The sequence below is a fragment of the Balaenoptera musculus genome, chromosome 18, assembly GCF_009873245.2.
Source record: "Balaenoptera musculus isolate JJ_BM4_2016_0621 chromosome 18, mBalMus1.pri.v3, whole genome shotgun sequence".
NCBI lineage: Eukaryota > Metazoa > Chordata > Mammalia > Artiodactyla > Balaenopteridae > Balaenoptera > Balaenoptera musculus.
The window spans coordinates 25,234,883-25,260,198 of record NC_045802.1 but is presented as its reverse complement, the minus strand read 5'-3'; the positions used below and the strand labels follow the sequence as shown (position 1 = coordinate 25,260,198).

Sequence of the window (25,316 nt, the reverse complement as noted above, 5' to 3'; positions counted from 1 at the left end):
ACTGTGAGAAATAAATTTCTTCTGTTCATAAGCTACCTAGTCTATGGTACTTGTGTTACAGCAGCCCAAACAGACTAAGATAATTCCATTCAGTATATTTACATGGCTATCTCCACATAAAGAACGCCATTCAGGTTTCAGGTAAAATGTCATCTCCTAAGGGGAGATATCTGAGCACTCTTTTGAGTACTGTTTACCCTTTCATCTCCTCCTACCCTACCCCCATCATTCCTTAGGACCTTACCTTATTTTTATACAGCACTTACCACTACTTGAAATTGGTATTTATTTGTTGGCTTACTTGTTTGTTGTCTGTCTCCCCAAAGAGAATGTAAGCTTCACAACAAAGAATTATCTAGCCTCAAATGTCATTAGTGCTGAGGTTGAGAAGTCTCTTCAGAGAGGAAGATATTAGCCTGCCTTGTGGTACTGATAAAATACAACTCCTGACCCCGTCCTTCAGCCCCTGTCCTCAATCTTTATGAAAGCACATATTTTTAGTCAATCTTTATGAAAGCACAAATTTTTAGTTATAGGTTGAAAAACACTCTTGCCTTCTCCTTTGCATCAGTTACCCTGGGCATAACTAGACCATGTCATTACCTGCTGCTCATGGAGAATCACTTGACCCTTGAGGGGATTTCCCAGTGGTGCCACTGTCACAAATGGGTGCCAGACTCCACTGGCCGTTCTTGGGAAGATGTCAAAAAGGTCCACAAAGTAGCCGCTTTTCCCAGTCATATTCATAAAGTATAAGGAAACGGGATTGCATGCAACTACATAAAGAGTATTTTCCTCATTTTCTGAAATGACAAAAAAGTGTTAATTCCATGGTCTGCAATAGATTTTCTGACTGGTCAAATGGTCCAGTGAAAACTGAATCGTGAGACAGCACACAATCAGAACTCAGCAGATGATCTGCAAATGGATTGATTAGGTCGAAGAGCACTTTGAGAAGCAATTTCGCACCTGCTGTAACTGTACATTGGGCCACACCTACCTATTTCTGGAAGTAAGTATCTGGTCCCCAAAGAATTCTATAACATCTCATGCTAACACCATTAAATATTTAACACTCCTCAATGTCAGGAAATTCTTCCTTGTATGAAAGTATTTTATGCCTCAATAAAAGTCTGTTTCTTCTTATTTTATTGTTGGCTCAGATGGACAACAGCTGGTCAACATCTTCTATCTGCTAATCCGGCATTTCCCAGCTAGTTACAAGATCTTTAGGCTTTTCTAGTAAATAAGTAATCCCATTTTTTGTTCTTAGCTCTATGGATCTTATTTTCTAAATTATCTTTTTTCATATTTGTGTATTTATTATTACAAAATCTCTGTCTTTTCAAACTAGTACTTGACTAGGTCCATTTTTCTGAATTCTATTTCAGTGCTTCTTCAACTTTCAAGTGCATATGCATCACCTGGGGATCTAATGAAAAGGCAGATTCTGATTCAGTGGGTCTGAGGTGGGGTTTCAGACTCTGCCTTTCCAACAAGCTCCCAGGAGATGTCACTGCTGTTGGTTTGAGGGCTTCCCTTAGAGAAGCCAGGCTTTGGACTATGTTTCCCATAATCTCTATTTCTGGGAACCTTGAAGCAAGGGATTAAGCTGCTTCTGTATAATAAACGCTATTAACATCACTCATTATCCAGGTATCTATTTACAGTGGTCATATTTTCTGAACCCAAAACTAAGACACAAGATATGAAAATCTGGAAAAAAAATATAGTGTATGTGTGTGTGCATGTATATGTCATGTCTACACATAAAGACCAAATATATATAAAGATATAGAAAACTTAAATATATATAAAGATATGGTAAATTTAAATAAGCTAACATTGATAAGAAACACAAGTCAATGGAAGGGCAGAAGAAGACATTATTTAGGAGACAATGTGAACTGTGTGTGTGTGTGTGTGTGTGTGTGTGCGCGCTACAGTTCTAAATATCAGATAGAATCACACAACTTATAATTTAAGAATCTTTTTAATGCTTCTACTATCAGCACAAATAAGTTCAATTCAACATTTATTGAGCACCTTTGTACATAGTATAGGGACCAGGGAATATAATAACAGTATTAATAGAAATGTAAAAAAAAATAAATAAATAGAAATGTACTTCATGAACTTACAATTGTTCTCTCTTATTGCAGGCATTAAGTGCTGTTTGGTCTTTAGCTCAAATATATATATATATATATATATATATATATATATATATATATATATATATATATATACACATATATATGTATATTTAACCCTGATGCTAACCCAAGAAAATGTTCTTTTCTCTCACCAATACAGAATAGGTAAAAAAACAAAGAAATAAAAAACAACACAAAAACCTAGCTTGCAAATGTGGACAATACTAAAATAGAGGGTTAAATTATGTGAGGGACAGAAAATGAGTTTCATTTTTAAGGACCAATTCTGACTGGCTCACAGTGGCTGCCTGGAATGCTGTGTTGAGAATTGTGAGACTGTGACAAGGTTTAATGACACCTGTCACTGGCATGGGGCAGAGGATCACAGCATACTTACTTACAATCTCTAAATATGAGACCAGGGCAAAGTTCAAATTTTATCCGTAAGATTCATACTTATTCTCTACTAGTGAATGTAAAATATCTTAATAGGAACACCAGTCTGTTACCAACAAAAACCCTGTACATTTTAAAAGCACATATTTTTACTCAACATAGCTGATGTTGGAGAAAACATCCACAGAATTTACATGAACAAAAACTTGCTTCTGAATTTTTGCCTGAATAACCTCCATTGTAGACAAGTTAGAGAATTTCTCCCTTTCCCCTGCCATCACTTCTGTTTATATCACCTTAGCAACTGCCATCAATTGAAAACTTCTGCCAGAAAGTACCCAGGGCACACTGCATGAATCAGTAGGTAATGGCAACAGTCCAGAGACGTAGATGCCAAAAATTCACATCCTTTATTTGCCATTCTTTACAACGAGAGGTTTACTGACTGCAAATCCTCCAGCCCTGCTTTCAGGGTTCATGCAATCACCAAACTGGAATCCGAGCCAAAAAAATCCAATGTTTTTCCTTTTTCTTTCCCTCTTCTATTTTTAGCACACGCCTGGGTGTGTTTAACTTTGTGCTACAATTGTAATGAGAAGCAGACACATGCATATAAACTCAGCAGTGCTTATGTGGATTTCACAATAGTATTTTGTTAGGTTGTCATAGGAAATTAGTTCTAAATTACATATAATTGCCATTCAATCCAAGAATGACACAGTTACTGAGTCTATCATAGACTTCTTGATGTCTAGAGATTATTTTGATCCTGCTTTTAAAAAAATCAGTGCAGGAAGGAAAAATCAAAAGAATAAACTGACATACCATGTGATGTAGCGATGTCGCAGATTAAGTTAATTTCATCCAATGGTAACTTCCAGGAGGCACATTCTTCAGTAAAGGTTTGGGATCTTCCTTCATGTCTTTCTATTGGATACTCCTGTATGTTTATAAGTGCTGGACCCTAGAAAAAATAGTTATCTGAGTTAAGACATTTGGGTAGTTAGCAAAAAGTAGAAAAGCTAAAGTTCTTCCAAAATACAGATTTTCAATTCAAATATTCCACATCTTGATATACCTCTTCTCATTTTACTGACTAGCATGATACTTATAACAATCATAATACCATATACTTGCATTTATAAATGCTTTCACATGTGCTATCTTATTTAATTTCTCACTTTCTTTTCTTTTTACTCACAAAATATAGCAGATGTAAAATCCCATAGGAGTTCTCATTCCTTCATTCTTTCCTAAGCCAAGAGCAAGTTTTGAACTTCAAGTACTGGGACCCAGAGCTGTCCAAACTAGGAGAATAATTTTTTAAATACAGTTGACTCTTGAACATTGATTTGCATGCCCTTACAGTCCTTAATTAATCAACAATGTTTGGGTTAGATATTTACTATTTTGCCATCCATGGGCGCTCTCACCCCTTCTATCTAGTCTGTATCTTAGGAGCTAGAAGACTAAAAACTACATTCCTCATACTCCTATTGCAACTAGTGACTGATATTCCTTTGCCCTTCTTCATGAAAACAAATATAATGGAGTAACCGTCCTATCTGACTTTCGTGAAATACAGGATAGCTCTTAGGAATTCTACTGGCCATTAGCCATTACCTACATTGAGTCCCTCAGAGGCCAGACTGGATGTGATTTAGGTTCTGCCAATTAAATGCAATTGCATGAGATTTGGAAGGCAGATGAGAGGCAGGGGCCATCTTCCTGCAGTCAGAGCAGATAAGGAGGCTCTGACAAATATGAGCAGTCAGATTCTATGCTCTGCTTACAAGGGTTGACAAACTGTGGCCTAGTCAAGACAAACTTGACTATGGCGGGTCAAGTCTGAGCCATCTCCCTGCTATTGTCAATAAAATTTTACTAGAACACAGTCTCACTCATTTGTTAATGTACTGTCTGAGGCTGCTTTTTTGCTGCCATGGCAAAGTTGAGTAGTTGTGACAGAATCTGTATGGCCACAATGCCTAACATATTTACTATCTGGCCCTTTACAGGAAAAGTTTACTGATCCTGCCTTACTGTGCAGCTCCCAACAACAGGGGTGGCAGCAGAAGCAAAAACACTCATCTTGAAACCAAAAGTCCAGCGATGGTCCCTTGACTCTGTTCCTCCTGTCCTTTCTAATGATTTTATAAGCATCTAATTCCCCACAGTCAAACCTAGACGGGTTTCTATTGCAACTAGTGACTGATACTCCTTTGCCCTTTTTCACGAAAACAAATATAATGGAGTAACCGTCCTATCTGACTTTCCTGAAATACAGGATAGCTCTTAGGAATTCTACTGGCCATTAGCCATTACCTACATTGAGTCCCTCAGAGGCCCAACTGGCGTAAGAATTAGAGCAGAAGTTAATCTATTCTAAAATAACATCAGAACAAGTCATTTCTGAGATTGAATGGATTTTTTCCAGGGAAGATACAGAAAAATCGATAACATTCAATATTCTAATGAAGAAATAATGATATCAACCTTTACGTCTATATGATGAGTTTCTGCTGGACACAATAGTTTTTGCATTCCGTTTCTTGACTGACCAATTGTCCAATAGCCCATGAAGGTCTGCTCTGGCAGAGGCAACCTGTCAAGGATTAATTTGAAGAATGAACATTTCTTCCTGTTTCCAAGTCATAGGAAAAAATAATGAGCCATATATTACCGACCACACAAGCAAATTTGAAGAATGCTTTACTTAGAAGTGAGTTATATTTAATTTTATTAAAAGATAGTCTTTAATATGATGTTTAAAATATACTTTGAAAAGAAAAAGATTTCACATTTCAGAAACTCAGAAGGTAAGGTCCTAGTCTGTTTTTACCTTAATGGCAAATATAATTAGGGTTTACATATTTTTCCCCTGAATTGGTAAATACTTAGCAATTTTTTTTTTTTCCAAATATTTTATTTATGGCTGTGTTGGGTCTTCGTTTCTGCGCGAGGGCTTTCTCTAAGTTGCGGCAAGCGGGGGCCACTCTTCATCGCGGTGTGCGGGCCTCTCACTATCGCGGCCTCTCTTGTTGCAGAGCACAGGCTCCAGACGCGCAGGCTCAGTAGTTGTGGCTCACGGGCCCAGTTGCTCCGCGGCATGTGGGATCTTCCCAGACCAGGGCTCGAACCCGTGTCCCCTGCATTGGCAGGCGGATTCTCAACCACTGCGCCACCAGGGAAGCCCAATACTTAGCAATTTAATATCAAATTCCTATTACAGTATAGGAAGGATTTAGGAAAAACAATGGAGCAATCTATCAATTTTTTCATTCTATTCTCCTAAATTTGAAATCAAATAATAAATAGTACACAGTACTACCAGTCACATGCTTGTAAGTTGTACAGGGCAAGTTTCATAGGGTCTATTTTAGCACTTTAATTTTTTTTTTTTTTTACTTTGACTTGCCATATAATATACCTACAGAAACGTTCACATAAATGTGCCACTTAGTCCTGAGCACACGTGTGTGTCCAGCACCCAAGCATCACCAACACTCAGAAACTCCCATGGACCACTTCAGTCATTACCCCTACCAAGGGAGCTACTATTCTGACTTCTAATGGAATTATTCTGTGTTTAGATTCCATTTTATTTAAAGTTACATTTAAATAAAATAACTTGCAAAAACAAATATAGCAATGTTAAAGTACAAAACCACAGACAAATTTTTTAGAATAAGCCTTTACTTTTTAATCATACTACCTTTTCCTTGAATCTTTAAAAAAGTAACCATTAATTTGTCACTTAATTCAGTATAAATTTCTTATTCCATTCTAAGTGAAGGCCAAAAATGATTCAGAGTTAAAAGTTCTTTAAAAATAAGGCATGTACATGTGGCTATAAATTGAAATGTATGCTTGAAATGAGCTTGATGATCATTAAAAGGGTACATATTGAGATTTAGAAAATCATTTTATTTTCAGTGAAAGAGTAATCTGACAAAATACCTCCATATACTTAATAAGACCATGCAAGGCTTAGATATTTTTTGCATAGAATACAAAACCAGAGAAGACTGGTTCAAGATGGTGGAGTAGAAGGACGTGCCCTCACTCCCTCTTGCGAGAACACCAGAATCACAACTAACTGCTGAACAATCATCGACAGGAAACACTGGAACTCACCAAAAAAGATACCCCACAACCAAAGACAAAGGAGAAGCCACAATGAGATGGTAGGAGGGGCGCAATCACAATAAAATCAAATCCCATAACTGCTGGGTGGGTGACACAAACTGGAGAACACTTATACCACAGAACTCCACCCACTGGAGTGAAGGTTCTGGGCCCCATGTCAGGCTTCCCAATCTGGGGTTCCAGCAACGGGAGGAGGAATTCCTAGAGAACCAGACTTCGAAGGCTAGTGGGATTTGATTGCAGGACTTCGACAGGACTGGGGGAAACAGAGACTCCACTCTTGGAGGGCACACACAAAGAAGTGTGTGCATCGGGACCCAGGGGAAGGAGCAGTGACCCCACAGGAGACTGAACCAGACCTACCTGCTAGTGTTGGATGGTCTCCTGCAGAGGCAGGGGGTGTCTGTATCTCACCGTGAGGACAAGGACATGGGCAGCAGAAGTTCTGGGAAGTACTCCTTGGCATGAGCCCTCACAGAGCCCGCCATTAGCCCCACCAAAGAGCCCAGGTAGGCTCCAGTGTTGGGTCGCCTCAGGCCAAACAACCAACAGGGAGGGAACTCAGCCCCACCCATCAGCAGACAAGAGGATTAAAGTTTTACTGAGCTCTGCCCACCAAAGCAACAGCCAGCTCTACCCACCACCAGTTCCCCCCATCAGGAAACTTGCATAAGCCTCTTAGATAGCCTAATCCACCAGAGGGCAGACAGCAGAAGCAAGAAGAACTACAATCCTGCAGCCTGTGGAACAAAAACCACATTCACAGAAAGAGAGACAAGATGAAAAGGCAGAGGGCTATGTACCAGATGAAGGAACAAAATAAACCCCGAGAAAAACAACTAAATGAAGTGGAGATAGGCAACCTTCTAGAAAAAGAATTCAGAATAATGATAGTGAAGATGATCCAGGACCTCGGAATAAGAATGGGGGCAAAGATTGAGAAGATGCAAGAAATGTTTAACAAAGATCTAGAAGAATTAAAGAACAAACAAACAGAGATGAACAACACAATAACTGAAATGAAAACTACACTAGAAGGAATCAATAGCAGAATAACTGAGGCAGAAGAACGGATAAGTGACCTGGAAGACAGAATGGTGGAATTCACTGCTGTGGAACAGAATAAAGAAAAAAGAATGAAAAGAAATGGAAACAGCCTAAGAGACCTCTGGGACAACGTTAAACACAACAACATTCACATTATAGGGGTCCCAGAAGGAGAAGAGAGAGAGAAAGGACCCGAGAAAATATTTGAAGAGATTATAGTCGAAAACTTCCCTAACATGGGAAAGGAAATAGCCACCCAAGTCCAGGAAGTGCAGGGAGTCCCATACAGGATAAACCCAAGGAGAAACATGCCGAGACACATACTAATCAAACTGGCAAAAATTAAAGACAAAGAAAAATTATTGAAAGTAGCAAGGGAAAAAAGACAAATAACATACAAGGGAACTCCCATAAGGTTAACAGCTGATTTCTCAGCAGAAACTCTACAAGGGAGTGGCATGATATACTTAAAGTGATGAAAGGGAATAACCTACAACCAAGATTACTCTACCCAGAAAGGTTCTCATTCAGATTCGATGGAGAAATCAAAAGCTTTACAGACAAGCAAAAGCTAAGAGAATTCAGCACCACCAAACCAGCTCTACAACAAATGCTAAAGGAACTTCTCTAAGCGGGAAACACAAGAGAAGATAAGGACCTACAAAAACAAACCCAAAACAATTAAGAAAATGGTAATAGGAGCACACATATCGATAATTACCTTAAACGTGAATGGATTAAATGCTCCAACCAAAAGAAACAGACTTGCTGAACGGATACAAAAACAAGACCCATATATATGCTGTCTACAAGAGACCCACTTCAGACCTAGGGACACATTCAGACTGAAAGTGAGGGGATGGAAAAAGATATTCCATGCAAATGGAAATCAAAGAAAGCTGGAGTAGCAATACTCATATCAGATAAAATAGACTTTAAAATAAAGAATGTTACAGGAGACAAGGAAGGACACTACGTAATGATCAAGGGATCAAACCAAGAAGAAGATATAACAATTATAAATACATATGCACCCAACATAGGAGCACCTCAATACATAAGGCAACTGCTAACAGCTATAAAAGAGGAAGTTGACAGTAACACAGTAATAGTAGGGGACTTTAACACCTCACTTACACCAATGGACAGATCATCCAAACAGAAAATTAATAAGGAAACACAAGCTTTAAATGACACAAGAGACCAGATAGATTTAATTGATATTTATAGGACATTCCATCCAAAAACAGCAGATTACACTTTCTTCTCAAGTGCGCATGGAACATTCTCCAGGTTAGATCACATCTTGGGTCACAAATCAAGCCTCAGTAAATTTAAGAAAATTGAAATCATATCGAGCATCTTTTCTGACCACAACGCTATGAGATTAGAAATCAATTACAGGAAAAAAAAGTAAAAAACACAAACACATGGAGGCTAAACAAGACGTTACTAAATAACCAAGAGATCACTGAAGAAATCAAAGAGGAAATCAAAAAATACCTAGAGACAAATGATAATGAAAACATGATGATCCAAAACCTATGGGATGCAGCAAAAGCAGTTCTCAGAGGGAAGTTTATAGCTATACAAGCATACCTCAAGAAACAAGAAAAATCCCAAATAAACAATCTAACCTTACCCCTAAAGGAACTAGAGAAAGAAGAACAAACAAAACCCAAAGTTAGCAGAAGGAAAGAAATCATAAAGATCGGAGCAGAAATAAATGAAATAGAAACAAAGAAAACAATAGCAAAGATCAATAAAACTAAAAGCTGGTTCTTTGAGAAGATAAACAAAATTGATAAACCATTAGCCAGACTCATCAAGAAAAAGAGGGAAAGTACTCAAATCAATAAAATTAGAAATGAAAAAGGAGAAGTTACAACAGACACCGCAGAACTACAAAGCATCCAAAGAGAGTACTACAAGCAACTCTATGACAATAAAATGGACAACCTGGAAGAAATGGACAAATTCTTAGAAAGGTATAACCTTCCAAGACTGAACCAGGAAGAAATAGAAAATATGAACAGACCAATCACAAGTAATGAAATTGAAACTGTGATTAAAAATCTTCAAACAAACAAAAGTCCAGGACCAGATGGCTTCACAGGTGAATTCTATCAAACATTTAGAGAAGAGCTAACACCCATCCTTCTCAAACTCTTCCAAAAAATTGCAGAGGAAGGAACACTCCCAAACTCACTCTATGAGGCCACCATCACCCTGATACCAAAACCAGACAAAGATACTACAAAAAAAGAAAATTACAGACCAATATCACTGATGAATATAGATGCAAAAATCCTCAACAAAATACTAGCAAACAGAATCCAACAACACATTAAAAGGATCATACACCATGATCAAGTGGGATTTATCCCAGGGATGCAAGGATTCTTCAATATACGCAAATCAATCAATGTGATACACCATATTAACAAATTGAAGAATAAAAACCATATGATCATCTCAATAGATGCAAAAAAAGCTTTTGACAAAATTCAACAGCCATTTATGTTAAAAACTCTCTAGAAAGTGGGCATAAAGGGAACCTACCTCAACATTATAAAGGCCATATACGACAAACCCACAGCAAACATCATTCTCAATGGTGAAAAACTGAAAGCATTTCCTCTAAGACCAGGAACAAGACAAGGATGTCCACTCTCGCCACTATTATTCAACACAGCAATCAGAAGTCCTAGCCACAGCAATCAGAGAAGAAAAAGCAATAAAAGGAATACAAATTGGAAAAGAAGAAGTAAAATTGTCCCTGTTTGCAGATGACATGATACTATACATAGAGAATCCTAAAGATGCCACTAGAAAGCTACTAGAGCTAATCAATGAATTTGGTAAAGTTGCAGGATACAAAATTAATGCACAGAAATCTCTTGCATTCCTATACACTAATGATGAAAAATCTGAAAGAGAAATTAAGGAAACACTCCCATTTACCATTGCAACAAAAAGAATAAAATACCTAGGAATAAACCTACCTAGGGAGACAAAAGACCTGTATGCAGAAAACTATAAGACACTGATGAAAGAAATTAAAGATGATACCAACTGATGGAGAGATATACCATGTTCTTGGATTGGAAGAATCAATATTGTGAAAATGACTATATTACCCAAAGCAATGTACAGATTCAATGCAATCCCCATCAAATTACCAATGGCATTTTTTACAGAACTAGGACAAAAAATCTTAAAATATGTATGGAGACACAAAAGACCCCGAATAGCCAAAGCAGTCTTGAGGGAAAAAAACGGAGCTGGAGGTATCAGACTCCCTGACTTCAGACTATACCACAAAGCTACAGTAATCAAGACAATATGGTACTGGCACAAAAACAGAAACATAGATCAATGGAACAGGATAGAAAGCCCAGAGATAAACCCACGCACCTATGGTCAACTAATCTATGACAAAGGAGGTAAGGATATACAATGGAGAAAAGACAGTCTCTTCAATAAGTGGTGCTGGGAAAACTGGACAGCTACATGTAAAAGAATGAAATTAGAACACTCCCTAACACCATACACAAAAATAAACTCAAAATGGATTAAAGACCTAAATGTAAGTCCAGACACTATAAAACTCCTAGAGGAAAATATAGGAAGAACACTCTTTGACATAAATCACAGCAAGATCTTTTTTGATCCACCTCCTAGAGTAATGGAAATAACAAAAATAAACAAATGGGACCTAATGAAACTTAAAAGCTTTTGCAAAGCAAAGGAAACTACAAACAAGACCAAAAGACAGCCCTCAGAATGGGAGAAAATATTTGCAAACAAATCAACGGACAAAGGATTAATCTCCAAAATATATAAACAGCTCATGCAGCTCAATATTAAAAAAGCAAACAACCCAATCCAAAAATGGGCAGAAGACCTAAATAGACATTTCTCCAAAGAAGACATACAGATGGCCACGAAGCACATTGAAAAGATGCTCAACATCACTAATTATTAGAGAAATGCAAATCAAAACTACAATGAGGTATCACCTCACACCAGTTGGTATGTGCATCATCAGAAAATCTACAAACAACAAATGCTGGAGAGGGTGTGGAGAAAAGGGAACCCTCTTGCACTGTTGGTGGGAATGTAAATTGATATAGCCACTATGGAGAACAGTATGTAGGTTCCTTAAAAAACTAAAAATAGAATTACCATATGACCCAGCAATCCCACTCCTGGGCATATACCCAGAGAAAACCATAATTCAAGAAGACACATGCACCCCAATGTTCATTGCAGCACTATGTACAATAGCCAGGTCATGGAAGCAACCTAAATGCCCACTGACAGATGAATGGATAAAGAAGTGGTGGTACATATATACAATGGAATATTACTCAGCCATGAAAAGGAACGAAATTGGGTCATTTGTAGTGGCATGGATATATCTAGAGACTGTCATACAGAGTGAAGTAAGTCAGAAAGAGAAAAACAAATATTATATATTAACGCATATATATGGAATCTAGAAAAATGGTACAGATGAACCGGTTTGCAGGGCAGAAATAGAGACACAGATGTAGAGAACAAACGTATGGACCCTAAAGGGGGGAAAGCGGTGGGGGCTGGTGGCGGTGGGATGAACTGGGAGATTGCGATTGACATATATACACTAATATGAATAAAATAGATAACTAATAGGAACCTGCTGTATAAAAAATAAATAAAATTAAATTTAAAAAAAGGTTTGCTAAATTGTACAAAAAAGAAAAGAATATGAAACCACGGTTTCTGGTGGAATATGATTGTTGTCCTTTGAAATGCTAATGTTTAACACAGAAGGAAAGAAATTTAAAAGAAACTTTCATTGAAATTTTTCTAAGTCATAAATCATTCAAAAGTACGTATGTGTTTTTGTATCTGTCATTTAAAATACATTTTAAGTACGTGGACAATTATCCTGATTGGTCATCCACTTATTTCCATGTTTCTACCAGTAATGAGGTGGAAGAGGCAGTGAGTCAGGGGATTTACTATTACTGTGTTCTCTCTTAAATGTAATAAAAACACATTTCCATGTCAAAAGGGCAGATCTTGAAAACATCTCATAGACTGGAATCTCTCTCTCCTTGTTTAGGGGATGAACAGTATTCTTCATTGCTTTCAGCAGTTCACCAAAGAAGAATTAAGTCTCTAAATATAGAGGAGAAAACAAAGGAAGGAGACACACCTAATTTCCCTCTAGTGTAGAAGACTTAGTAGGTTCTAGTGCTAGTTCTTTTATTAACTAGCAAATTTGTGAAAGGGAAAGTTAGACAATTTCTCTGAGTGTTAATTTCTTCCTATGTGAGATGAAAGGGATAATCTGTAAGGTTCCGGTTTCTTACAGCTGGGGGAGGTCTCTTATGATCACTGAAGTGAGCGGAGCGAAGTACCAGTGGTAGATCTTACATTACCCTAGTGCTCTGGAGTTAAAATAAATAATCAGAATGAAATTATCTATACCTATCAATAGAATAGGTGCCTGATAGACAAAATTGCTTTTTTTTTTTTTTTTAAAGGAGCTCTACATACATCCTAAATTGGCTCTTTGAAGACAACAGAAACAGTTACACATCTGGAAATCTAATCAGAAGTGGAGAATTGCTTAATAAAAATGATGCTTGGTTGATAGGTTGAAATCTAGCCTAAAAAACATGTCTAATATATCCTTTAATAATCCCACAAAATATCATACAGATGCTAAAAACAAAACAAAACCAAAAACCTTAATCCATTTGGGAAAAAGTAACTTTACTCGACTTCCAATTTTTACTGACAACCCCCAGGGATATTCATGAAAGCTGCTTTGAACTTGCCAACTCATTCTAAGTAACAGTCATGGAAATTACAGGTTGCCTGGTTCCATTTAAAAATAGTACTAGCAAAAAAAAAAAATAAATAAATAAATAAATAAATAAATAAATAAATAAATAAATAAATAAAAATAGTACTAGCAGTTTGGTTGGCAGAGTATGGGAAAGACCTTCAGGTACCCCATATAGAATCTGTTCCAGAACCACATAACAAGATGCTATTAGCATTAACAATTGCAACTGAAAGTCACATACACAGGGTGTTCTGGTGTTGCACAATCAAACTGACTCTGTCAGATCCTTGGTAACACGGGGAGTTGTTTCTAGACTTCCTGTGGGCTCCAGGCTGGCCAATTGAGGTAAACCAAAGCCCCTCATTTATTTTCCACCACTAAAACCTCCCAATAAGTTGTGGAAAAATTTGACGGTTACTAACTCTCTCCCCTTTAATAAGTTAGTAGTTAGGGGGAAGGGGAATTATAACTGAGTGTATGAACAAGCTTCGGAATTCGAAACATATTCAACATTAATTTGGGGGTAATTCTAAACTACTAACCAGTTAGTAAAAGGCCCTATATTCCATTACTGAAATCTGTCATTCAACTCCAACCAGACTTAAGTTGTTATACCCGATTTGATTGAAACAACAATGGCATTTTCCATAGTTTTAAGATCCTGTCACTTGTATTGTTTAAGTTTGTTAAAGTCCTAACTGGAATGATGTCTGGATTTTATTTTAAAGGGGAAGTGGATGAACTTAAGACTTATAAATAGCACTACTTTTTATCATGTCATTCATGAATTTATGTTTTTTAAAACAATGAAGTATTTCAATTCATATGTTGTGATGTTTCTTAATCCCTTGTGGAAGAATTAATAAAGATCTGGGAGAAAAACTTTTAACTAAAAAAAAAGGTGACTTTCAGAATTATGACTCAGGTCAAATTATAGCACTTAGCCAAGTTACAGAAAGGAAAAAGAAGTTTTTTTTAAGCATGCATACATTTCATAACACGGTGCGTATGGACACCAAAGTTGAGTTATAGAGTCTGAATGACATACAAGAGATTTGTCTAAGATTGTTCCATAGAGGTGAGCTGGGGTTTTAGAGTATGTTCTGGCAAACTTCTGCCTTCTCTGAACATTTGCCAATACTATTTCTGGAGTATGAAAGAAACACATGAAAAAGATTTGGATCTTTCTAGGGGCATTATGCAAAAGTTGTTGATATACCTATTATCAACAATTCCGAAAACAGTTCCTTACCACAAGAACTACTAATTTTCATGGGAATAATGGAACCCTTCTGGGTAGTTCCACCGACACTCAAAAATTCACCAATTACTACCATCTTTGAGAAGAAAATGAACAACTCCAATTTTAGCAGGCCTCACTCATTAAAAGTTGGTAAAAATTAAGTTGGACTATCCAACTGAGTTTACTGGAACCTTTAATAGAATAACCCTGACAAACATTTCCACCTTTGGTTCTTACCCCTTCCTCTTACTCTCCAGCTAATGTATGCCTTAGTTACCTCAAATTGCTACTTGCTGTTCCTGAACATGCTATGCATTTTCATACTTCCATGAGGTTATTACTTCAGCCCAGAATTCCTTTCTGCTATTGTCTCTTTGATGAAATCCTTCTCATTTTTTAAGGCCCAATTCAAATGTTACTACCCCTTGCATCCCTCTCCCATATTTCTTTCTGGGCAGAATGAATCTCTTGCTCTTCTGGGTTTCCATGGAAATTTGTACATATGGAACTCTTAGAAACTCTTAAGATAGAGTTCTGTAGAATTTGCAATTTTCAAATTTAAGACCTGATAGAGAATAACAGTTTTAGAGAGCATGGTCAGAAGTGAATCTATGAAATCCCTTGTAAATATTTATACTTACTAAAATAAAAAGTCAACACACTACATAGAGAAAACAGAAATGCCACTTTAAACACTTTAAATTAGTAATAATGGGTACTGCTATCCCCAACTACCCTCCCTTGTTTGCTAGAAACTTCTGAATTTCCCTTCCCTACAGTCGCACATGTTGCTGGTAAATAAATTTTGCTTTGCTGCAAATGATATGGACACGAGTATGTACATGTGCTTTTCCTTTCATTGGCTGGCTCTGCATTTAGACATTATGGTTTTCACTTTATAACTTAGACTGTGCACCTCTGCCACCAAGGTCCTGCTGTGGTCACAGAAATAAAGATTCATTTGGATATAGGATGGAAAAAGATTTAGGGAGACTTGTTATTCTTGGCTAACACTTCTCGAATTGCTCCCCAATATCCAGCTTGACACTGTGCAGTGTCAGTGCTGGTGCCCAGGGTCACTCCGTGCTAAAGCAGATGTTGTCACCTTGCTCCACACATCTCTGGCTTTCTTCTTCTTCATAGAAGTTGTGAAACTACAGTTCTGGGGCTTGGGTTTCCTTTCCCTCATCTCTCTTCAAATTTTACTGCAAAAACTTCTCTTTTTCTGCCATCTGCTTTACCAACTACATCTCAGTATTTTCCAATCTTAAATTCTTTCCTTTTCTAATTATTCACATCAATAATGACTGGGACTGAAACTTTCCCAGTTGGAAATTTTCCCAGAAAACAAACAAACAAAAGTTGTTTGAGTCCTGTTATTTCCCACAAAAAGGACTCATAGGATGAGAAACCCGACTGCAAATGTAGCACTTTGAACATAACATTGCGTAATAAGGTTGGGAGCTTACATGTTTTCCGAAGATTGTTAATTCATTGAAGGTAAGGCTTACATCTTACTCACTTGTATCTCTGGCACTCAGAATCCATCGATTCTGCTATGGAAACCTCTCTCACCGGTGTCCCTCTTTTTCATTCCCACTGCCACAATGTAAACTCTCACTGTTCATCACCGGGATTACTGCAGTTGCTTCCCAGCAGATAGGTCTTCCTGCCTTCAGTTTCACTGCCTTTTAGTTTCTTATCTTTAGAAAACTTAAAGGGGTCTTCCTAAATTATGAATCAGACCATGCTACTTTCTGGCTTCAAATTCTTCTATGGTTCCCCCAACTCTTCTCTCCCTTTTAGTTTCACCACATAGCATGCCCTCACTTAATCTTTAGTTTTAGTCACCAAAATACTTGCATTTTCCAAAAGGCACCATGCCCTCTTAAAACTGTCTCTGCTTGAAGTGCTTTCTTCTCCTTTATTTGCCTGGAGAACGCCTAGTTATTCTGTAAAGATTCAGCTGGGTTACTCTCCCCCAGGGCACAAGGCAGCAACCCCACCTCTTCGCTTGCTCTTGTGTGGCTCTCACAGAACACAAGTCACTCTTTACTTCAGTGCTTCCCCAATTATTATGACCTCCTTGAAGGCAGGTACTGAGCCTTCTTCACCTTTATATTTCTAACTCCCTACTTAGTGTTTCCCACATAAATGTTCAATAGTGTTTGTTAAATGAATGAATACTTGGTTACATTACAACTGACAACATCTTCACCTACTTGCTTCTCATCTTGATGGCAAGTTGCAAACCACCATGGCAGATCTTCCTCACTGCATCCTGACTACATGACTCTCAACAAACAATGCAATCTACTTTGCAAGTGTATTTGGAAGAGTTACCTATTGGTCGGGATTGGGGATTTCTATTCAGCCAGGTGACAGATATCACTTACAAATGCCTAAAGGACCAAAGATAATTCTGTGAGACTGCTGAAGATGAGTATGGAAGAAGATTCATAGATCTTGATGATTTCTATGTAGATTGGTTATATTTTTTAAATTTTTCTCTGCATCCCCATAAAGGAGCTGAAAGCAAATAAAATGGCTGTGAAGCTACTTCATAATATATCAAGAGAATAAAGGGCGAGGACTGTGAAACTATAAAGCCCAATACCACCCTTCTGCTTATAATAGTGTCATTACGTAAATCTTACTGTTTTTGAAAACTCAGAGCTCTTTCACGAAGTGCAAGCAAATCATGATGCAGAGTGGAATTGCATACCTTAGAACTTCATGATCAATATAATGAACTCATCTGTAAAAACTAGACTTCAAAAAGAAAATTATACCATATAATAGTTTGGAAAATGGAAGGAGAAGCACAAAACTTTAAGAAGTGAGTCTTTTAATTTAATGGGATAAATAGTAAACTGATAATCATTCTTATATTGAAAGATAAACCTTATGAAATTACCCCTAAGGGAGGCCCTGGTTGGGGGTGTTTTTGATGTCTCTGGTACTTGGAAGACGCTGTAGTTGGTCTTGGTCAGAGAAGAAGCAGCTGCTGTTGATGTTCCAATTACACAGGATAAGTCTTAATGTAGAAAACTGATTCTAGACAGATACCCTTTTAAGACACATTCAATATAGATGAAGCTATTCTGTCTGCAAATGTGCACACCTGGCACTACTCTAAAGAGAAAGATCAATACTAAACATGATCATGTAACACACACTGCAATGAAATATCAACACTTCTTACAACAGGAAAGCATGACCTTAGCTACCTTCATCGGGAGTTCTGTTAAAACATGCTGTGAGACTGGCTGATAAAGTAATGAATGGTTGCTGATATAAGGGAGAAGAGTGACAACTTGTTCAGCTATCCAATTCATCTAGCGGCAGTGAACCATAGAATCTATGAGTCTGAAGGACATTAAAAGCTATTTAATCCGGTATTGTAAGTTTGAATCACTTGAGTACCTCCCCAACAAGACTCGTCCTGATCTGTCTGAACCCGGACTACAGGAAGGTATACCCTACCTTTCCCCTGGGGAATCCATTCCACTTTTGAACACAGGAGCTATTGGCCCCGCGATGGAGGCCAACTCTAATTTGTAATGACTTAGAAGCAACTCACAGATGCACAGGAAATGCACAGTGATTTATAATTATTCTGCCAAAGCTAACTATATAATGAGTGTGATTTTGAGGATGGTAGTTCTAAGTAAAGGATTCTATATAGAATAAACTGAAAAAAGAAAAGAATTGTTCTACTCATTTTGAAGAATTTGTGAATGTCACCTATTTTGATTTTTCAAAAATCAAATCCTTATTGTAGGAGAAAAGATATAAGCAAATTTGCTTGCATCATATAAAAAAGATGTTTTTATTTACTTCTGTAATCCATGACAAATGGCATTAATTTAAAGGACACTGTGATTAAAGCGATGGTCCTAGTCACTAACATAAAAGTTAAATGTGTATTTTGCATGATATGTGTCCCAAAAGGGTAGGAAATGAAATTTGGAAAACAACTCTGAAGTTTCTTTAGAAACATTATCTTTAAAATCTTGCAATCCAGTGTTGATTACATTGCTTTTCTCATGCAAGAATGTGGAGACTGCATGGTGAGTGAACAAAAAGGCTCTGGAACAGACAGATCTGTGTTTGAATCTCCCATCCTGCCATTTATTAGTTGTATAATTTGTTAAGTTACTTAGAGTCTCTTGAGCCTCAGTTTCTTCATCTGTGACACATACACACACACGCTCTTACACCTACTAGATAATAAAATAGGAAGGAATTACTTGCTCAATAGAAAAAACAGAATTGTTGTAGAGATTGACTTAGTATTTGTGAAGTGCTTAGAACCCTTAGTAAGCATTTGATAAATATACAAATTTTAATTTTTGCTGCCTTAAAAATGTGTTGTCTTCCCTCCCTTGATACGTTTATGTTGATGTCTACCAACGCATAAAACTTACTTATATTGTATCGAACTGCCATAGCAATGTCCGGTTAACTTGATTTCTCATTTGTCATTGGTAAGGGTGCCAATGTTACACCCTTAGAGTAGGCATTGCAGAGCGGCGTAAGCTCTGCTGTCCTGGAGGCAAAGGTCCCACGAAATAGCAATTTCAGAATAGACCTTTACTTTAACATTTTAATTTTATTTAAATAAGAAAACAGAATGAAAAATTCCAGGGCCCAGAGAGTCTATGGACATTTAAAAAATAAAATATAAAAACTAATACACATTTTAGAATAGAAAGTGAGGCCCCCTTTCCCCTTTCCAGAGCCTCTCCCAAAGGCAACTACTATCAACAGCTACCACTGTGTTTTTAAATTATTTAAAATGCGAACCTATTAGAGAAATTTAATAAAAATATTGGCTAATATGGTCTTAGACCACATAAAGTTACCTTATTTTGCCGGAAAAATGAAGTTAAAAAAATTTTAATAAAGCATTTGAAAGCAGAGAGAGAATACAGACATCAAGAGGACATTGGAGGAGTAATTACAAGACTCCATAGGGCTTCTTCACCAGCTATGGGACACTTTAAAAGAGCAGTCACATGTAACAGTCATTTTTAGATGTACAGTCTATCTAGCAACAGCATTTCTATGAGTCTGTAAAGGATAATGACATTGAAACATATGCATAAAGACACAAAGTGTTGATATTAATGTGTTTATTCCTTACTTTGTGTTGAAATGCCAGAGAAATGCCTGGCATAAAGCACCTTAGATACTTTATGATCTGTTCATTACGTTAGAATAAATATGCTTTATGATCTGGTCATTACGTTAGAATAAATATCTTAAGTCTAAAAACTCAACTAACAAGAGGGAAGGAGAAAAAAGTGGGGTAATGGGAGGAATGTCATACATACTTGAATCTAAACCATTATAGATATATTTCTTTTCAACAAAGAAGATTGAGAATGAAGTGTTTAAAAAAGGATCTCCTTTCAGGGACATGTCTCTCCTATTAAGAAGAAAAACTCAGAAAAGAAAAACTAGAAAGAAATATTTCTCAGTTGAAATAACACATAGAATCCTAGGAAAAGATCTAGAAGGATTAAACAATGGTTGTCTCTGGATGGTGGAATTATTAGTGTTTTAGTTTTCTTTGCTAATTTATTTAAAAAATAAATGGGATATCACTCTTCATTTAGTAAATATGCATCATAGAGAAATCCTACATATAAAGGCCTTTAAATTTCCTCAAATTTTTTATTCTACTTGACTTACACAAATAAATGTTTGGTAGATTGTAGTACTTTGCCAGTGACAAACAGGCAATAAATGCTTTGGGGGAAAAAAAAAAAGAAACTGGCTTAAGAATAAACTAAGCAGGGCTTCCCTGGTAGCGCAGTGGTTAAGAATCCTCCTGCCAATGCAGGGGACATGGGTTCGAGCCCTGGTCTGGGAAGATCCCACATACCGCGGAGCAACTACGCCCGTGTGCCACAACTACTGAGCCTGCGCGTCTGGAGCTTGTGCTCCGCAACGAGAGGCCGCGATAGTGAAGAGGCCCGCGCACCGCGATGAAGAGTGGTCCCCGCTTGCCGCAACTAGAGAAAGCCCTCGCACAGAAACGAAGACCCAACACAGCCAAAAATAAATAAATTAAAATTAAAAAAAAAATGTACAGAGACCTATGGGATAGGTAGCATCACTGCACTATTTAGGAGAATAAAAGGGAAAGTGACAGGATCTCTCTTAGGAATTTCACTAAAGAGGACTAACGGGACATCACCAAACAGCCAAAGTATATTCTGACTTCAGCTGAGGAGGAAGGTGCTGTAGAAGACACATGAAAACTTCCCTCTTCTACAACATCTGTCTTACATCTCTTTTTACTTATATGCAGTGGATGGTCAATTACTTCTCCATCCCTATCTTGTGTGTGAATGTGACCATCTTATTCTGGATTCAATGTAATTTTGCTCCTATCAAATAAAGACTGGATTAGAGAACAAGAAAATTGACAGCAACAATTTTTCATTCAGGGCAAAAGGATATTAATAGCAATTAAAACATTTGGTCCGTCTTCCTTAGGGACAGAAATCCAATGTGGATCTTCTTCAGTAACATAGTATCTCCAGAGATGGGCAGGAGCACCCTCAAAGAACGGATGTAGCAAAAGGTCTAGTGAAGTAAAAGGTTTAGGAAAAGGTATGGAAAAGTCAAAGCAAATCATAAGACTGCATGAGGGCAACTTTAAATCTTCAGAGGTCTATGTGATTACTATTAACTGTGCTACTCTAGGGGGGAAACAGAAAGTGTTAGTATCACTTCTTTTTAATTTGTTTTTGTTTTTGCAGATGAGAGAAAATTAAGATTATATTAAAATGCAAAGGATGTCAGAATAGGAATGAACCTTATTAACCTTATAAAGATGAAAATATATTCTGGTCTCACTAGGACAGTCTTATCTTACATCTCTTTTTACAGAGTTATTATTAATAGTGCCCTTTCATTCTAAAAAATGTATTAATTAGGTGAAAAGGTATATGGTTATGCTATCTAGAATAAAATGCTCTCAATTTTACAAACAGGGTAAAATCTGTTTCTTCATGTCTGACCCAGACATACAGGTTGAACATGTGACTAACTGCTGAATTCCCAGGACATTGCTTTGTTCACTTTATCATGCTACCCTCTCAAAGTACAAGGCTGATAATTCGATAGAAATAAAACATATGGAGCCTGTGGATTTCACTAAAGGGTAATAAAACATCACTACTTTTGAGCTGCTCAAGTCATTGCAATTTACAGGTGAGGAAAAAATGCTTTGAATGTGCAAATCGTAGTCTACTATTATCTCCACCCTGAAGGAAAACTCACACATCCCCCACATGGGCTATAAGTCTATTTTTAGCTATACACAGTGGGTGGACAACTAGTTCTTTCCATCCTGGTCTTAGGCATGACCATCTTGTTTCCAGGCTCAATGTACTTTTGCTTCCACTCTTAAGTAAGTACTAGAGCTGGAATTAACTTGCCATGGCAACAATGAACAAGCCATGGCAAGAATTTTTCAGTTTAGAACTGGAGACAGTAATGAATAAGTTAAATCATTTTATCTGTCTTCCTTAAAACTTAAATTGCCAACAAGTTTCTTTTGATTGATCTTACCAACTAATATGTATTTGAATTTATATTTCAAGTTGTACAAGAGTACAAAAAAAATTATTTTAAAATCACGACCCTGGTTTCCATGAAGTTAGAACTCTATATAAATTTGTTAATGGTAATAAAAATCATCTTATTTCCAATTGAAACTAAAGATATAATTTATAAAAAGGAAGTAAAAAACATGAGTACTAATAGAAGTTTGCATATTAAAGACATTTCTTGAACTCTCTAATATAGAAGACAAGCCATACCCATTAAATCACCAAACTAGTTTCAAAATGCCCATAAATACTGGTAATCAATCAGTAAAATAGTATTTTACAGAAAAGTGTATATATTAGCAACTGACACCAAATCACTCTTCTCAAAAAGAAAATTTACTAACTTATTAATAATATAAACCAATTCACTGATAATTTCTAACATAACTCCATCTTGCTCCTTTACCACTAAAGGGAAATATTTGTTTCTCTTTAAGAAATCCTTGAAGAAATTGTTAAAGCTTTAACAATTTATTTTTATTGGCATATATTCTAACAAGTTTTATAATAACTTAAAAGAATAAATAATGATGTAAACACTTAGAATATATATGTGTGTGTGTATATATATACACACATATACATATATAGCTGGATTAATCATTAATTTATATTTGACAAATTTTTTCTAAGAAAGGTAGAGAGTTCCTCCTATATGAGACGACAGTTATATATAATTTAAAGGTAATTTTTGTCCCTTGGGAATTTATGATAATTGACTTTCTTATAGACAAAAATAGCATTAGATGCATTATCAATAAGTTATGCGTATTTAAAACTGTTTTCTAGTGAATTTGCACTGACTTAATTACCCTACTAATAAATACTGTCAATTATCTTGCTGGTCAACAACATCATATTTGCAAGATTCTTTGTTAAGCATGTAGCCTGTTATTACAAAATAAAAGGCAGGCAACTAGCCCACATGAAACAAAACTCACTTGTTTTCCCTGCCTCTTTCATCTGTCAAGCTGAAATAAGTAACCCCAAAATTTCAAGTTAATATGATTATAAATTTAGAAAACTATCATAACAGAAAAATATATGGTGACATAAATAAGAACATCTTAACTAAATACATACTATCTCTTCATGTAGCTTTCATGTTTGTACAATGATTTTGGACTAGATTAGGAAAAAATGAGAGTCATAGGAATTCAACAAAAGGACAGAGGCTGTTAAAGAAACAAATATTTCCCTTTATTTGATTACATTACATCTACTCATGGGACATTCAAAATAACTGAAGTTCTCAATTTACAGACCTATAAATAATGCTATTTAACTGAAATCCAGCCAGCAAATAGCAACATATAACTGAAGCGTTTACTCATGGAAAGTAATTTCCGCACCAACTCAGTTTAGTAGAGTATGACAGTAGATTCAGAATAATCAGCATTTGAGAACCAGAACAGTAACACTCAAGAGTACTTTATCAGTAGTGAGTTTGCCTTACTCCTTTGCCAGCTGCACACTGGTAGGTTTTGCTCCAATAGGTATCCCGTATTTGTGCAAAGTGTTAATCAAAATCTCCCGCATGTCGTTGTTGTAGGAATCAAAGTCAAACACATTCCTAACCACGCTGGAGAGACCTTCAGTGGGAAATTTCTGTATTCAAAAAAAAAAAAAAAATTCCCTTATTACCATGTGATAAAATACACGGTATTATAAAGATTTCCCAAACTGACAGAACAATAAAGATCAAATGAACTTTACCAGACCTTTCTTTACTAGCCTTGTCAGATAACCAGATAGGAGGAATATTTTTCTCTTTGAAGGTTTGCTCTGATGACTTAACATTTTTCTTTTTAAATAAATATCAGAATTTGAGGGGGAACAGTTCTTTCTCTCAAATGTTAAATTGGTACTCAGATCCTGGTGTTCGGTGACTTCCACCACTTTCTGAAATCTCCTGCTTTTAAAATGAGTACTGGATTGACCAAACTTAAAAATGCTATTTAAATAAAGCAGAGTGTTGAATATCTATACAGAAGTATTTAGAGAAGTCACAAGTCTATACCTAAATGAAAGAAAAAGATAAAGGAACAAGAAAAGAAGGGAAGAAGAATGTAAAAAGTACAGAGAATAGAGAAATAGGGAAGAAAACAAGTACTACTAACAGCTAACTTCACACTGGTGGGGTCGTCTGGGTCCTTTATTGCCTCTGTCTTGATTTTCTTTAGGCGCTGGGATCTGAGCTGGATTTATCATAGTTTTACAGGCAGAACAAAGCTTTCTATTTTCCTTTCTAGGTTTTCCTTGGAGGGTGGGGATGGAGCAGAGGTCAAGAGCCATTAGGTTGTGACTGTTAGCTTGGAAACCATTATTTGCTATAAAAGCAGCATCTACATGGGCTTTTTGTCTTCTTTACCAAGGTGGACTACGCATCACAAATGGCTCTAAGGAATTCCATTCTCCTGCCCGCTTACTCCAGCTTATAAAATTTTCTCACAGTATTTACAGGTATGTAATCAATACTGTTAGTTCCCAATCTGTTTTTTTTTTTAAATAAATTTATTTATTTATTTTTGGCTGTGTTGGGTCTTCGTTTCTGTGCGAGGGCTTTCTCTAGTTGCGCGAGCGGGGACCACTCTTCATCGCGGTGCGCGGGCCTCTCACTGTCGTGGCCTCTCGTTGCGGAGCACAGGCTCCAGACGCGCAGGCTCAGTAGTTTGTGGCTCACGGGCCCAGTTGCTCCGCGTCATGTGGGATCTTCCCAGACCAGGGCTCGAACCTGTGTCCCCTGCATCCGCAGGCAGACTCTCAACCACTGCGCCACCAGGGAAGCCCCCCAGTCTGTTTTTTATCTCCAAGTCTTTTTTTTCAAAATGAAAATATTTTTCACTCAG

At 36.8% G+C, this 25,316-nt stretch overlaps 1 protein-coding gene across 4 annotated transcripts in view; it reads right to left on the bottom strand.

Annotated features, from left to right (window-relative positions):
• VWA8 (von Willebrand factor A domain containing 8) overlaps nucleotides 1–25,316 on the bottom strand; it is a 370,485-nt gene that overhangs the window by 131,029 nt on the left and 214,140 nt on the right. For all 4 annotated transcript variants that reach the window (XM_036831946.1, XM_036831947.1, XM_036831948.1 and 1 more), the window contains 4 exons: nucleotides 23,924–24,075; nucleotides 5,049–5,157; nucleotides 3,378–3,516; nucleotides 604–803 (listed from right to left, as the gene is read on the bottom strand). In XM_036831946.1, the coding sequence (XP_036687841.1) occupies nucleotides 604–803; nucleotides 3,378–3,516; nucleotides 5,049–5,157; nucleotides 23,924–24,075 (600 nt within the window). The remainder of the gene's footprint in view (nucleotides 1–603; nucleotides 804–3,377; nucleotides 3,517–5,048; nucleotides 5,158–23,923; nucleotides 24,076–25,316) is intronic.